Source organism: Orycteropus afer, unplaced genomic scaffold (assembly GCF_000298275.1).
Source record: "Orycteropus afer afer isolate SDZICR_OR568_19922 unplaced genomic scaffold, OryAfe1.0 scaffold00099, whole genome shotgun sequence".
Lineage (NCBI taxonomy): Eukaryota > Metazoa > Chordata > Mammalia > Tubulidentata > Orycteropodidae > Orycteropus > Orycteropus afer.
The window spans coordinates 5,922,947-5,937,262 of NW_006921686.1; the positions used below are offsets into that span (position 1 = coordinate 5,922,947).

The following is a 14,316-nucleotide window of genomic DNA, read 5'->3' on the forward strand; positions in this document are numbered from 1 at the left end:
CCCAGAAACCAACCCAGCTATGGAAGTATCTAAAGTAAATAAGCCTACAAGATTGTAAACAGGGAACCAGGACATCAATTAACAAATGAGGACAACTGCAAACCAAAAAGAGGGAAACAACTGTCGTTACAGAATTTCTAGATGGTAGGGAAGTCAAGACAACTACAAGATAGAACAGACTGTTCTAAAGTTGGAAGAAAACTATAAATCACAGGATAACCTCAAAGAAAAATGATAAACCTTCACATCAAAATAAAAAAGAGGACCAGCAAAAATATTTAGCAAATACTAAAACAATAGCAACAAAGGAAGTCAACACAATTCATAAACAAAACAAGCTTAGCATATAAAATTATATGGAACAAAGAAATTGACACCACGAAAAAGCACATAACAAAAATGACAGCAACAAATTCATATTTGCCGATAATTACTTATATGTTAAGGGTCTTATCTCTAAGATTTATAGAAAACTCCAACGCCTCAACACCAAAGGGATTAACAATCCAATTGAAAAATGGGCAGAAAATATGAATAGACACTTTGCCAAGGAGGATATTCAGGTGGCTAGCTAATACATGAAGAGATGCTAACAGTCATTGGCCATCAGAGAGATGCAAAACAAAATGAGATGCCATCTCACCCCAGCATTGATGGCAAGATTCAACAAGACAGAAAATAACTAATGCTGGTGGGAATGTATAGAGATTGGGACACTCATACACTGCTGGTGGGTCTGTGAAGTGATACAAGCACTGTGGAAAGCCACATGGTGATTCCTTAGAAAACTGGAATCGGAGATACCACCTGACCCAGAATTGCATTACTAGGTATATATCGTAGAGAGGTGAGAGCCAGGACAGGAACAGATATATGCACACCCATGTTCATCGCAGCCCTATTTACAATAGCAATAAGATGGAAACGACCTACATGCCCATCAGCGGAAGAGTGGATGACCAAACTATGGTACATACACACAATGGAATGCTATACAGCACTAAAGAATAACAGAGTCTGCAAAACAATGCATAATATGGATGAACTTGGAGGACATTATGCTGAGTGAAATAAGTCAATCACAGAAGGACAAATGTAGTATTAGTTCATTGTTGTGGAGGGTCAAGAAAAAGGTTTATAAATGGAGGAAAACTTTCTTTGTTGGTTGCAGGGGTGGGAGGGGAGGAAAGGGAACACTGCATAAAAATGCATTGACCCATGTCACTTTAGTTTTGTATATTTCACTGTACATAAATTCCAATAAAATGCATAAAAAAAATAAAACACTATAACCTTCAGTATGAATTACACCTCACCATACAGAAAGCAAAAATCTTTAGAACTGGACCAATAAACAACATCATGGTAAATGAAGAAAATATTAAAATTTTCAAGGACTTCCTTTTACATGGATCCACAAACATTGCTTAGTAGTCAAGAAATCAAACTATGTACTGCATTGGGCAAATGTGCTGCAAAAGATTTCCTTAAAGTGTTAACAAGCAGAGAAGTCACTTTGAGGACTAAGATGTGCCTGACCCAAGCCATGGTATTTTCAGTTGCCTTATATGCATGTGAAAACTGGACAATGAATAAGGAAGACCAAAGCATTAATGCTTTTGAATTATGGTGTTAGTAAAGAATATGGGAAATACCATGGGCTACGAGAAGGAGGAACAACTCTGTTTTTGAAGAAGTTTAACCACAATGTTCCTTAAAAGTGAGACATTACTTTGGTTATGTTATCAGGAGGGACCAGCCCCTGGAGAAGGATATCATGCTTCTTAAAGTAAAAAAAAAAAAAGGAAGAACCTCAAGGAAATGGTTTGACACAGTGGCTGCTATAATGAGCTCAAATGCAGCAAGTATTGTGAGTATGGTGCAGGACCGGGCAGTGTTTCATTCCGTTGTACACAGGGTCTCTGTGAGTCAGAACCAACACAATGGCACTTATTAACAACATACTGTGATTCTGTAGGAGTACTCACAAGACTGTTTTATTCATGACTATCTTTTTTTTTTTTTTTTTAAATTGTGATTTGGGTGAAAGTTTACAGAGCAAATTCACTTTCCATACAGCAGTTTACACACACTTTGTCTCATGACATTGACCACAATTTACCACAATGCAACAGCTCCCCTCCCACTTCCTCCTGACAGTTACCTCTTCCCTGTGTCCATCCCTCCATGCACTCCTGCCCCCTGAGCTGTCTCCCTGTGCATAAACGGCCCTTCTTTGTCCCATGCTTGTTCTCTCCAAGGAGTGTATCTACCTCAGGTAGATACACACAACTCATATGCCTGTGTTTTGTTTGGCTGGAAACCACAGGTGTGGGTTCAATTCCAGAAGGGCATCTAGGGGCCATAGTCTCAGTGCTTCCACCAGGCTTTATCAGACCAGCGAATCTGGTCCCCCGCCCCCCCTTTTTTTTCCAAATGATTTTGAGTTTCGTTCCACATTGTTGTCCCTCTCTATCCAGGATCTCCTCCATAGATCCCCCTCTAAGTGGTTGACAGTGGTAGCTGGGCACCATCTAGTTCCTCTGGTCTCATAGTCAAATAGGCTGAGGATCGCATGGTGTACCATGACTATCATTTTTACAGTGAAAGGATACAAAGTAAAAGGATTAAAGGGAAGAAGCACCTGGGGTGAAGTCGAAACCAGGCACAAATTTCCAATCTTGGAACACACATGACGTATTAAATTCCTTCAATGTCAATTTGTGGGAACTTGTCCAATGGCTACTGGGGAACCTTATTATAGACTAGTCAGTGACCGAGGTTTTTACTGGGCTTGGTAACATAGGCACCCTCTGCCTGGCATGTACTAAAATTTCAGACTCCCAGAACGAAAACAGATGTTCAGCATCAACCATATTATTTGCCCAAAGCCTCTAGGTACATTGAGCCTTCCTTGGAGATGAAGAAATTCTTTCTGTGGATAGTGGCTTCCGCTTATGCTGGAGAGTTGCAGGTCGCCTTCTTGATAACCTGCCTTGTCAGTTTTGAGCAAGATGCCACCATCACATAGTCCAGTTCCTTGCAATGTATTTCTTAATGTGCATCTCCTACTGGTTCTCTTTCTTTGCTTCAACACTAACTGATACAGATTTTAGTGCTGGCTGTAGCTTTAGAAGAACAGGATTTTAAGGATAAGTTATCTTTTTTTAATTATTATTATTCATGCATTTGCTGAGTATGATAAATTTATTTGAGTAATATATCTATGAGTAGAACCAAAGGGTATACGGTTTGAGTATGGTCTGTTTTAGTAGATACTTACAAGTAGAATTCCAAAGTGTTTATGTCAATTTACTCTCCCACCAGTATTATCCAAGTGTTGGTGTATTGGCCAACATTTTTTTCCTCCCAGTCATTCTATTCTCCTTCTTCTATAAGCATCATTTTTAATCAGTTTACTTTTGGCCATTTGCTTTTTTCTGAGCTCTGGTGGCATAGTTCCTTAGGCATTTGACTGCTAACCAGAAGGCTGGCGGTTCAACCCCACCAGCCACTCCTCGGAAGGAAGGTTGGGCCATCCTACTTCCATAGTGATACCGCCTCGGAAACCCAAGGAGGGGTCACTGTGAGTTGAGTTCAACTCCACAGCAGTGAGTTTGGTTTTTGTTTTTAAATGGTTTCCTTATAAGCATATAGAGTAAGTATTCAGAATAAGCCTCGTGTTTCAATTTGGTTGAATTTTATTATTTTTAACACCTGGAACCTTTTGTAGCAGGCTCTGGTCTTTCTGTCCTTAGTCCTTTGAACTTGTCTAATATGCTACTGAGCTTCTCAGATTTTCAGTTAATAAAATCGACACACTCCTAAAGCGGCACATCCACTGTATACCAAAACCCAAACCAACCAACCAAACAAAAAACCCTAACCAACCAACCAAACAAAAAACCCTATTGGCCTCAAGTTGATTCCACCTCAAATGGCAAAGCCTAAACTCGAGAATTTCTGAGAGATTTTGGGAAATGAAACCTACAGCACAGTGCAGTCCCCTACAACATCAGAGAGCAGGGCATGTTTTCATTTGGACATTTGGGGAGATTTGGTCCAGAAGCTCTGGTAGCACAGTGCCTAAGGCATCTGACTGTTAACCATTAAGGCTTGTAGTTCAAACCCACCAGCCACTCTGCAGAAGGGAGACTGGGCAGTCTATTTCCCTAAAGATTTACTGCCTCAGAAAATCACCGTGAGTCGAAATGAACTAGAAGGCAACGGTTTGGGTTTGGCTTGGTTTGGTTTGAGTGCAGAAGGCCGTTTTCGGTCTTTGGTATTCTGTGACATACTGTCCAGCTCCGTGTAGTGTCACGTATTCCGCTGCAGTAAAACATTTGCCTCAAGAACATTTTTGCAATTGTAGGTTCCAGAACTCCGCGTAGTGGCAAGCACTTCCGTTCTAGGTGGCCAAGGTGGGGAATTCTGGGAAATGTAGTTCAGGCACTCAGGGTGGTTGAAGGCACTTCCGCCTCAGCATGTCGGTATAGGAGCCATCTTTTCCTTGCTGTGGTGATTCTGGTTAGCTCTTCAAGACACATTTGAACCTTCTCAAACTCGGAAGGAAGGTTGGGCAATCCTACTTCCGTAGTGATACTGCTTCGGAAACCTAAGGAGGGGTCGCTATGAGTCGGGGCTGACTCGACGGCACATAACAACAACAACAACAACAAAAACTACTCTTGGGATCAACAGCTATTGGGCTTTTCGTTTGAGGGGAAAAAGGAGAAACAGCTGAGAGCGGAGGTTTGCGGGGCGAGGGCGGTGATTTGCATTCGCCTGGGTGGAGCTGCTTCTCGTTTGCAGAGTTCCCAGGTTGGGGTGGGCCCTGGCTGTGCATCACTGGGTTTGAGGCTCTTCCAGGCAGTTTGCTCGCGTCTCCAGTCTGTGACCCCAGTTGCTTCTTTATAACGGTAGGACGTTGGGCGAATTACTTAGCGTCTCGGTGCTTTCCGTTGCTATTTTGTAAGAGGGGAATGATGGGTATTTTCTAATAGTGTGTTTTGTGAAAAAACGACATATTAAAAGTAAAAGGCTTAAAACTCCTAGCAGTGATTGTTGTTAATACTACTGTCATTCTTGTTAATACTACTGTCATTCTCCAAGAAGCCCCCATTTTGCAGTGAGCTTCTGTAAGCCCTGGCAGCTGGACTGACCTGGACCCCTTCTGACCCCTTTTTAGGCAGGAAAGTATTACTTCCATCTGGTACCCGGGGATGCCACTGATTTATAGGAGGTGGAGACCAATCGTATTTTATGGCCTCCTTTCTTTCCCCAGCCCTGACTCCTCAAAAAACACTGCACAGAGATGGGGGTAGTGACTCCTTGACTACTAGCCAAATAGTTTCTCATCTACTTTATTTCATTTCAAATATAGAGGTAACATGTAATCATTGCAGAAAATTCAGAAGATACATAAGTATGTAAAGAAAAAACTTGATTAGTCATAACCTTAGGATGTAAAGATAACAACCATTCACATTTTAATGTGTGCTTTTTTAGTTATTCTTGGTGTATATTTCTGTTTAGTAAAGACTGTATTCTTTGGGAATGATAATGTTGGGTGCTGTTGAGTTGTGTCCGACTCATAGCAACGTTATGTACAACAGAACGAAACACTGCCGAGTCTTGTGCCAGCCTCACGATCCCTGCTATACTTGAGCCCATCGTTGCAGCCTCTGTGTCAGTCCATCTTGTTGAGGACCTTCCCCTTCTTTGCTGTCCCTCCACTTTACCAAGCAATGACAGTTGTTGTTGTTGTTGTTGTTATGTGCCGTCAAGTCAGCCCTGACTCATAGCGACCCCTCCTTGGGTTTCCGAGGCAGTATCACTACAGAAGTAGGATTGCCCAACCTTCCTTCCGAGGAGTGGCTGGTGGGTTTGAACCTCCAGCCGTCTGGTTAGCAGGCAAGTGTCTTAGCCACTATGCTAAACGGAAACGCACCACCATCGAGTTGATTTTGACTCACAGGACGCCCCATTGAGTTTCTAAGGCTGTAAATCTTTACAGAAGCACTCGGCCTCATCTTTCTTCCATGGATTGACTGATGTGTTTGGACCACTAGCCTTTTGGTTAGCAGCCAAATGCCTTAACTGCTATACCACCAGAGTTCCATATATATATGTGTGTTTGTATACATATACATATGTGTATACATAGATACAGACACACACACACACATAGTCCATGGATGGTGCAAACAGGTGTTGCCCTGTTAGTTAAATGGTCAGTAGTACAAACCCATCCAGAGGTGCCTTGGAAGACAGTCCTGGAGATCTGATTAGGGCATGAAAACCCTGTGGAGCAGTTCCACTCTGTACACATTAGTTGCTAAGAGTCAGAATTGACTGGATGGCAACTAACAGCAAGCACATGGACTATTAATCTATTGCAGACTCTTGTTGTTATGTGCCATCGAGTCAGACCTGATTCATAGCAACCCCTCCTTGGGTTTCTAAGGCAGTATCACTACGGAAGTAGATTGCCCAACCTTCCTTTTGAAGAGTGGCTGGTAGGTTTGAATCGCCAGCCTTCTGGTTAGCAGTCAAGTGCCTTAGGCACTACGCTACCAGAGCTCCTGCAGACTCTTAGGTTTTATTATTTTTACTGCCTCCATGCATACATATCAGAAAGGCATTTCCTGCTTGAAATGAAACTTCACACATTTTTATACCTTTTATTAAAAAATATTTAATGTCAACTTAAATGTTATCAAGGTAATAAATTCTTAGGGAACAACCAGAGATTTTTCAAACATTAAAGAAATTTAAATGTGACAAAGCCATGTCCTCTGACCTCCCAAAGAGAAATCACATTAACAAAGATAATTTCAAACTACACAATATTACTTGCTTATTTGCAGTTTCAAGGAGATAAGAAACACTGACAGTATCCTACGTTTTCCCCTAAGGGAAAAAAATGTCCCATTAAATGGGTACTGTTACTCTGCCCACTTTGCAGATGACATGATTGAGGCACAGAAGTTTTAGTAATCTGCCCAAGATGACAAAGCTAGGGAATAGCTGTATCAGGATTTCAACCCACACCTACTGGCTCAGGAGCTCTGGTAGCATAGTGTCTAAGGCACTTGGCTGCTAACCAGAAGGCTGGCGGTTCAAACCCACCACTCCTTGGAAGGAAGGTTGGGCAATCTACTTCTGTAGTGATACTGCCTCGGAAACCCAAGGAGGGGTCGCTATTCCAACTCGACGGCACATAACAACAACAACCTACTGGCTCCGCAGCCTGCTTTTAAATACTTTGTCTCAATCTGTTCCATGCCCAGGATAATAATTCCTGCCTGAGAACTTAAGGCACACTGGGGATGAGGACACTGTGTGTGGTTGGGCACACTGTCCACTACAGTACTACTGAAAGGGTTAAAGGGTATCTGTTATCCATGCCATGCTTTACCCATCAAGCCCTGTGCACCTGCAGCTACCCAAGCAATAGACACCTTTGTTAATTCCCAAGGAGCAGCATCATGGGTTAGTGACACACTTGACACACTGATTTCTTTTTCCTTTCCTAGTTCTTCCTCCAAAGACTCTGCTTGCCTAGAAGGAGGACAACAAAATGACCATGTTCAAGGTGAGTAGGGCTTACTTTTGCTGTTCAAATGCCATTTTAATACTCAGAGACAGAACATTTCATATCTTCAGCAGCATTAGGGAGAGTCAAGACATTTGAGGACCTGTTGGGTATGCCAGGTACTTGTTTTGTCCATTTAAGTTTCATTTGGTTTTTTTTATTTCACAAATGTTGTTGTTGTTAGGTACTGGCGAGTCATTTCACAAATAAGAGTAGAAAATTCATAGACATGAAAGAAAAACTTCTACCTTACTACTTTCCTGATTACTACTTAGTTGCTTACATATTTCATAATCTGTTCATTAGATGCATTTGTATTTATATATGTGTATTCATAATATGAAAGCTCTGGTGGCAGAGTGACTAAGGAATCTGACTACTATCCAGATGGTTGGAGGTTCAAGCCCACCAGCTGCTCTGTGGAAGGAAGATGGGACAATCTACTTCTGTAAAAATTTACCACCTCAGAAACCCAATGGGGGTCGCTATGAGTCGGAATCAACTTGATGGCAGTGAGTTTGGTTTGGTTTTTTAATTCAAAATATAAATAAAATTTTAAATCATGCTTTTTTATTTAACACTATGTTATTTAACACAACATTTGTTAGTGTGATAATTTTTGTTGTTGTTGAAAACATACACAGCAGAATGTAAACCAGTTCAACAACTTCTACCTGTAACATTCAGTGGCACCGACCGACATTCTTTGAGTTGTGTAACCTTTCTCACCTCCCTTTGTGAGTTGTTCCTTCCCCATTAACATAAACTCACTGCCCTTAAGTTTTCTTTCTCATCTTTCACATTGCTATTGTCAACTCGATCCCATGTAGACAGATCTTAAGAAGAGCCCAGTGTTCAAGGCAGGCACTCTGTACCAGTTAAGCTAAACTATTTTTTGGTTTTAAGATTTCAGGGGATATTTTTAATTTTATTTATTTTTAAATTTTATTTTGATTTGGGTGAAAATTTACAGAGTACATTCACTTTTCATACAGCAGTTCACATATACTTTGTCTCATGTCATTGACCAAAATTTACAATGCAACAGATCCCCTCCCACTTTCTCCCCATAGTTACCTCTCCCCAGTGACCATCCCTCCATACTCTTCTGTGCCCTGAGCTGTCTCCCTGTGCATAAGTCGCCCTTCCTTCTCCCATGATTGTTCTCTCTAGTGTGTGAGTCTACTTGAGGTAAATGTTTAACTCACATGCCTGTACTTTGTTTGGCTGGAAACCACAGTTGTGGGTTCAATTCCAGACCTGAAGGGCAGCTAGGGGCCATAGTCCCAGTGGTTCCACCAGGCTCCATTGGACCAGTAAACCTGGTCCCCACCTTCTTTTTTTTTTTTTTCCTCCAAATGATTTTGAGTTTTGTTCCACATTGTTTCCCTCTCTATGCAGGATCTCCTACATCCCTTCCAAGTGGATGACAGTGGTAGCTGGGCACCATCTAGTTCTTCTGGTCTCATAGTTGTATAGGTTGCAGATCGGATGGTGTACCAGTCGCTAGGACTGATTGTTTCCATTAATTTTGGTTTTCTTCTTTCTTCTTGACGAGGAGAGATGCATTGTTGCATCTAGATGGCAGCTTGCTAGCTTTTAAGATCTTCAGGGGATATTTTTGGTTTAAAGATTATCTCAGGACAGTTGTTTCAGGGGTTCATCAAGCCTCCACTGTTCAAGAAAGTCTGGAGTCCATGAGAATTTGAAATTTGGTTCTGCATTTGCACCTTTTCTATAGAATCTCTGAACAAACTGTTCATTTGTGGTAGTTGGGCACCATCCATTTCTTCTGGTCTCATGGCAGAAGAGGCAGTTGTCCATGGAAGCCATTAGCCATGCACTTGATAATCCTCCTATTCCTCACTCTCTGTTACTCCAGGCAGATAGAGGCCAATTGTTGTGCCTTGGAAGGCCGCTTGCAAGCTTTTGAGACCCCAGGCACTACGTACAGAAAAAGGAGGTAGAACAGAAGCACTAACACAATATTAGGCCAGTTAACCAGGATGGCCCATGAAGCTTTTTTAATTGCTAATCGTTTTTTTAATTGCAATAGTTATTTTCCCATCAAATTTATGTACCTGTTTGACTGTTCTCTATTCCTAGCCATTTAGTGAAAGATTTTTTTCTGTTTTAGGAACACAACAGTGGTAGTTTCCCTCTGCATAACCTTTTTCTCAAAAAATCAATTTTAAAGAAATACTGTCATTTTTCATCCTTAACATACTAGGAATTCAAAATAGAAATGGTATGTCTTTATATGTGGTTCCTAGGATGTTTGTTAATCAAATATTCAAATATGTCACAACGCATCAGGATCTAACTGCTGCTTCATATATATAAAAAAGTTGTTAGATATTTTCATACTAAAATATTCAGATTATGTTTACCACCTCTCTGTGTATTATTTACTGGTTTAATTTTTTCTTTTGTACCTATATATATATATATTTTCTTTAATCAAAGTAATACATGACCTTAGTTTTAAAAAGTCTGGTGGTACCAGAGGGTATACCAGATACTTGCATTCTCTCACTGCACTTACACTTCAGTGTAAGACTACTTGGTCTCATCTACATTTTGTGTATAAGGAAGGTTTTTGATTGTAGAAATGGCATCTGCCTCCTCTAACTTCACAAAGGGGAAGAAAATCAAGATCCATAGCCCAAGGCTGATTCCTGTGAGGGAGAGGTCAGACATGCCTCTGCACTCCAACCTTTTTTTTCCAGTTCTAACATCAGCAGGCCCTCCTATGATGCTCTCTGCTTCTCTGTTGAGTTCAGTAATTCCTTGAAATGGCCACACAGAACTCACTGACAGTGCTCACAACTATGGGGTTTATTAGGGAAGTTAACAGATTACAGTTCAGGATCAGGAACAACTTGTGATATAGTTCTTTGACCATGACTTCCTTTTCTCAGTGGTGTCTGCAGGCATGCCTCATCTCAGGCTCTTGGCCTCTCAGCTCTGTGATCCCTTGGCCTTTGCCCTGATCCTGCAAGTGTTAGAAAGCTCTTTTAGCTTAGCCATTAAGTGCCCAGAGGTACCTCACTCTTTCGGTAAGCTTTGGAATGAAGACAGTTACCTCTAATCATCCATGGGTTGGCAAACTTAGTTCCACCAAGTGCCCAGAAGCACCTGACTCTACCAGCAGGCCTCCTGCCCAGAGGCCCTCACCTTTCTTCCTACCTGGGTCTAGAAGCCCATAGCACTGTCTCTTGCCAGTCTCCTGGTTCTGGTGCCTCTGCTAGCTCTTTTTGGCTGCTACCACTTCTTGCTGTCTGTCTGGTGTTAAAGTTTTCTGTCTCCTGGATTGAGGAGGGTCAGCACAGAGATCTGGGTTCAAAGGACACACTGTACTCCTGGCTCTTCTTTCTTGATAATACCGAGATTCCCTCTTCTTGCCTCTGGAATGGCTCATTTTAAGGCTAAACCAAACCAAACCAAACTTATTGCCATTGAATTGATTCCAACTCCTACCAATCCCTATAGGGTTTCCAAGGCTGTAAATCTTTACAGAAGCAGACTTCCTTATCTCTCTCCCATGCAACAGCTGGTGGGTTTGAACCAGTGCCCTTTTGGTTAGCAGCCAAATGCCTTAACTACTCCACCACTGCTCCTTTCATTCTAAAGCTAGCGGGATGGCAAAACTGACAAATTCCCATGTTAGGGTTCCATATCCCTTATTTGCATGGTCTCACCCCCACAAAGGTGCCTTGCCCCTTATTTACATTACTAGGAAGCTATCGAATCCCCTTGGTGGGCCACAAGCACCTTACATTTGCATAGTCCCTCTCAGTCATTTGATCAGAGTTATAAAGACTAGGTAGAAGGACCATATTAAGTAATTCACTGCCCACTATGAGAAACCAGCTCACGACCCACAGAAAACCAAGGGTATTTGAGTGAAAGAGAAAGGAGAAAAGAGAAGAGTTTTTCATTCAAAGACCTAGACCTGCCATTTTGGTTGAGTTCCACATATTACACTGCTTATTACCTGGTTCCTGCCTCAGTGGCAAGGCAGATACAGTCAAAAACTTTTGGTACTAAACTACTAGTTGGCAGTTGGCCATATCAATTAAAAAGTAAAACATTTTTAGTTCAGGATGCAGCATTTATAGTTCTAGGTGGTTCCTTATAAGAGTTTTTATTGAGGGAACTGTGGTAGTTAAGGTTGTGTGTCAACTTGGTTGGGCCACGACTTTGAGTAGCTTGGCAGCTGGATGCAGTTGTTCCCCATGATGAGATTGGACTTGGTGTAATCAACTCCATGGTGGGATCTGCTGTGAGAAGTTAATCAGTAGAAAGGGAGCTGCCTTTGGGGTGTAGCCTGCTTCCAGTATATACGGAGCTTTGAGAAAAATCTCTAGTTTTTTGGCACATTTGGATAACCAGCAGCCTGCCGTGTTTCCTGCCAATCTTGGGATTGTGCCATTTTACCTGTCGATCTTGGGTTCATCAGCCTCAGCAGCCAGCAGTTGTGTGAGTCAGAAGAAGCCTTTAGCTTGCTCCAGTGGGCCTAGATCAAGAGGCAGAGCTGAAGCCAAAGGTAGAGGGGCCTCCACCCGGCCCCTAGAGCTGGCACTCTGAACTTGGACTTCTAGCCTCCTAAACTGTAAGAGAGGGAGCTCTGGTAGCATAGTGGCTAAGACACTTGCCTGCTAACCAGACGGCTGGCGGTTCAAACCCACCAGCCACTCCTCGGAAGGAAGGTTGGGCAATCCTACTTCCATAGTGATACTGCCTCGGAAACCCAAGGAGGGGTCGCTATGAGTCAGGGCTGACTCGACGGCACATAACAACAACAACAACAAACTATAAGAGAATGAATTCCTGTTTGTTAAAGCCATCCATGTGTGTTATTTCTGTTATGGTTGCACTAGGGAACCAAGATAGGCACCTAGTAAATATACGAGGCTACAAAGTGACTGCTGACCCTCAGAAACCCGAGCATCTTCCCACACATCTCCTCTACCTTCTCATTGCTGCCACTCAGATAGTGGATGTTGGTTGTAGGACTGAGGTTGTATGTGTTTGTTGTAGGAAACAGTGACATTCAAGGATGTGGCTGTGGCTTTCACTGAGGAGGAGCTAGGATTGCTGGATTCTGCCCAGAGGAAGCTGTACCAAGATGTGATGATGGAAAATTTCAGGAACCTGGTCTCAGTGGGTGAGGACAAGTACTTTCTGGAGGGTCTTTGTATCTTTGGGCTTTTAAGACTGTGGAGCTCTTGAAATGTTTCCTTGAGCTTGGGGACCTATCTTTCCTAATTTCTATGGGACACGGAGATAGGATGTTTTTAGTCTTTGTGAATAGGATATTTCTGGTCTTTATGTGTTATTTAAAAAAAGTAAAAAATTATAAATGGACAGTATACTGCTATAGCTTGTATCCATTTTCTCACATTTCACTAGGAGCTCTGGTAGTCTAAGGCATTTGACTGCTAACCAGAAGGCTTGCCAGCCTTCTCACATTTCAGTACTGACCCATTAATGAGTCAATAAGATAGCATAGTGCCTAAGGCATTTGACTGCTAACCAGAGGCTGGTGGTTCAAACCCACCAGCCATTCCTCAGAAAGAAGATTGGGCAATCTACTTCTGTAGTGACACTGCCTCGGAAACCTGAAGAGGGGTCACTATGAGTTAGATCCGACTCGACAGTAGTAAGTTTTCTTTTACTTGTAAATTTTAGTGAAACAGAATAAAATAGAAAATATTAGAGCTCCTTAGGAGGAACAGAAAACAATGCAGCAAAAACTTTTGTCAATTGTATGAATGGAGTAAGAGCCAGTGGGACAAGATTAAATGATAATAAATATTGGTTAGCAATAAGTCTTTTAACCTTTGTTTTAGTAATACGTATTTATGCATATGTGTCTGGGTCATGATAAAAATAAGTGATATTTCATTAAATAGATCATGATGAAAATATGTGTGGAAAACACGGGTTTTGACGTCTTGAAGAGTATGCAGTTGAAACTCAAATTTCCAGTAATTTTTATGTTTAGTGTACTCATTATAAATATGTTACTTTGCATGTTCACAGGGGATCAACCCTTCAAAAGAGATATATTGCATATAGAAAGAGGAGAGAAGCTTTGGATGATGAAGACAGCAACCCAAAGAGAGAGAAATTCAGGTAAGAACCAAGCTTTGTTAGTCCATCACAGTTAACTGCCTGTCTGTTTGCTTCTTGCTACCCCTATTGCTGTCTAAATCACCACGCTTCTTTCCTGGATTGTTTTAACAGCTACAAAAAGGGCAAGGAGGCCACAACTCCTGACCTCCTCTAACCACACAAGAGGAAGACAGTCACCATCAGTAACCCAAGGCCTATTACTACAAAGCCAGACATGCTGCTTCCTTCTACCCCTTTCACTAACCGTTCCTCCCAAAGCACCCACCACCTACCTCTCTCCTGGGTTTGATAATTCACTGCAGTGGCCACACAGAACCCACAGATTATGGGGTTTATTAGGGAAGGCTACAATTCAAGTTCAGGGAAAACACTCAGTCTCTTTCCCAACCCACAGTCTCTCTCCCACCAGTGAGTGTCCCTCGGTGTCTCACTCAGCAATGCATGTCTCCTGCATCTCTTTTCCAGCAGTGTGTGTCTCTTTCAGCAGCACATCTTCCTCAACCAGCAGTCAGAGAAAGACTTCTGCCTCTAGGAGGCCTCCTTTTGAGCCTGGCAGAGTGGCCAAACAAGCCAATCAT

General features: G+C 42.1%; 1 protein-coding gene across 1 annotated transcript in view; it reads left to right on the forward strand.

Annotated features, from left to right (window-relative positions):
- The first annotated feature begins 7,582 nt into the window (after window positions 1–7,582).
- Window positions 7,583–14,316, forward strand: part of LOC103198728 (zinc finger protein 226-like) — a 9,987-nt gene continuing 3,253 nt past the window's right edge. Inside the window, exons 1-3 of the mRNA XM_007942924.1 lie at window positions 7,583–7,597; window positions 12,641–12,767; window positions 13,646–13,738. Coding sequence (XP_007941115.1) covers window positions 7,583–7,597; window positions 12,641–12,767; window positions 13,646–13,738 — 235 coding nt within the window. The remainder of the gene's footprint in view (window positions 7,598–12,640; window positions 12,768–13,645; window positions 13,739–14,316) is intronic.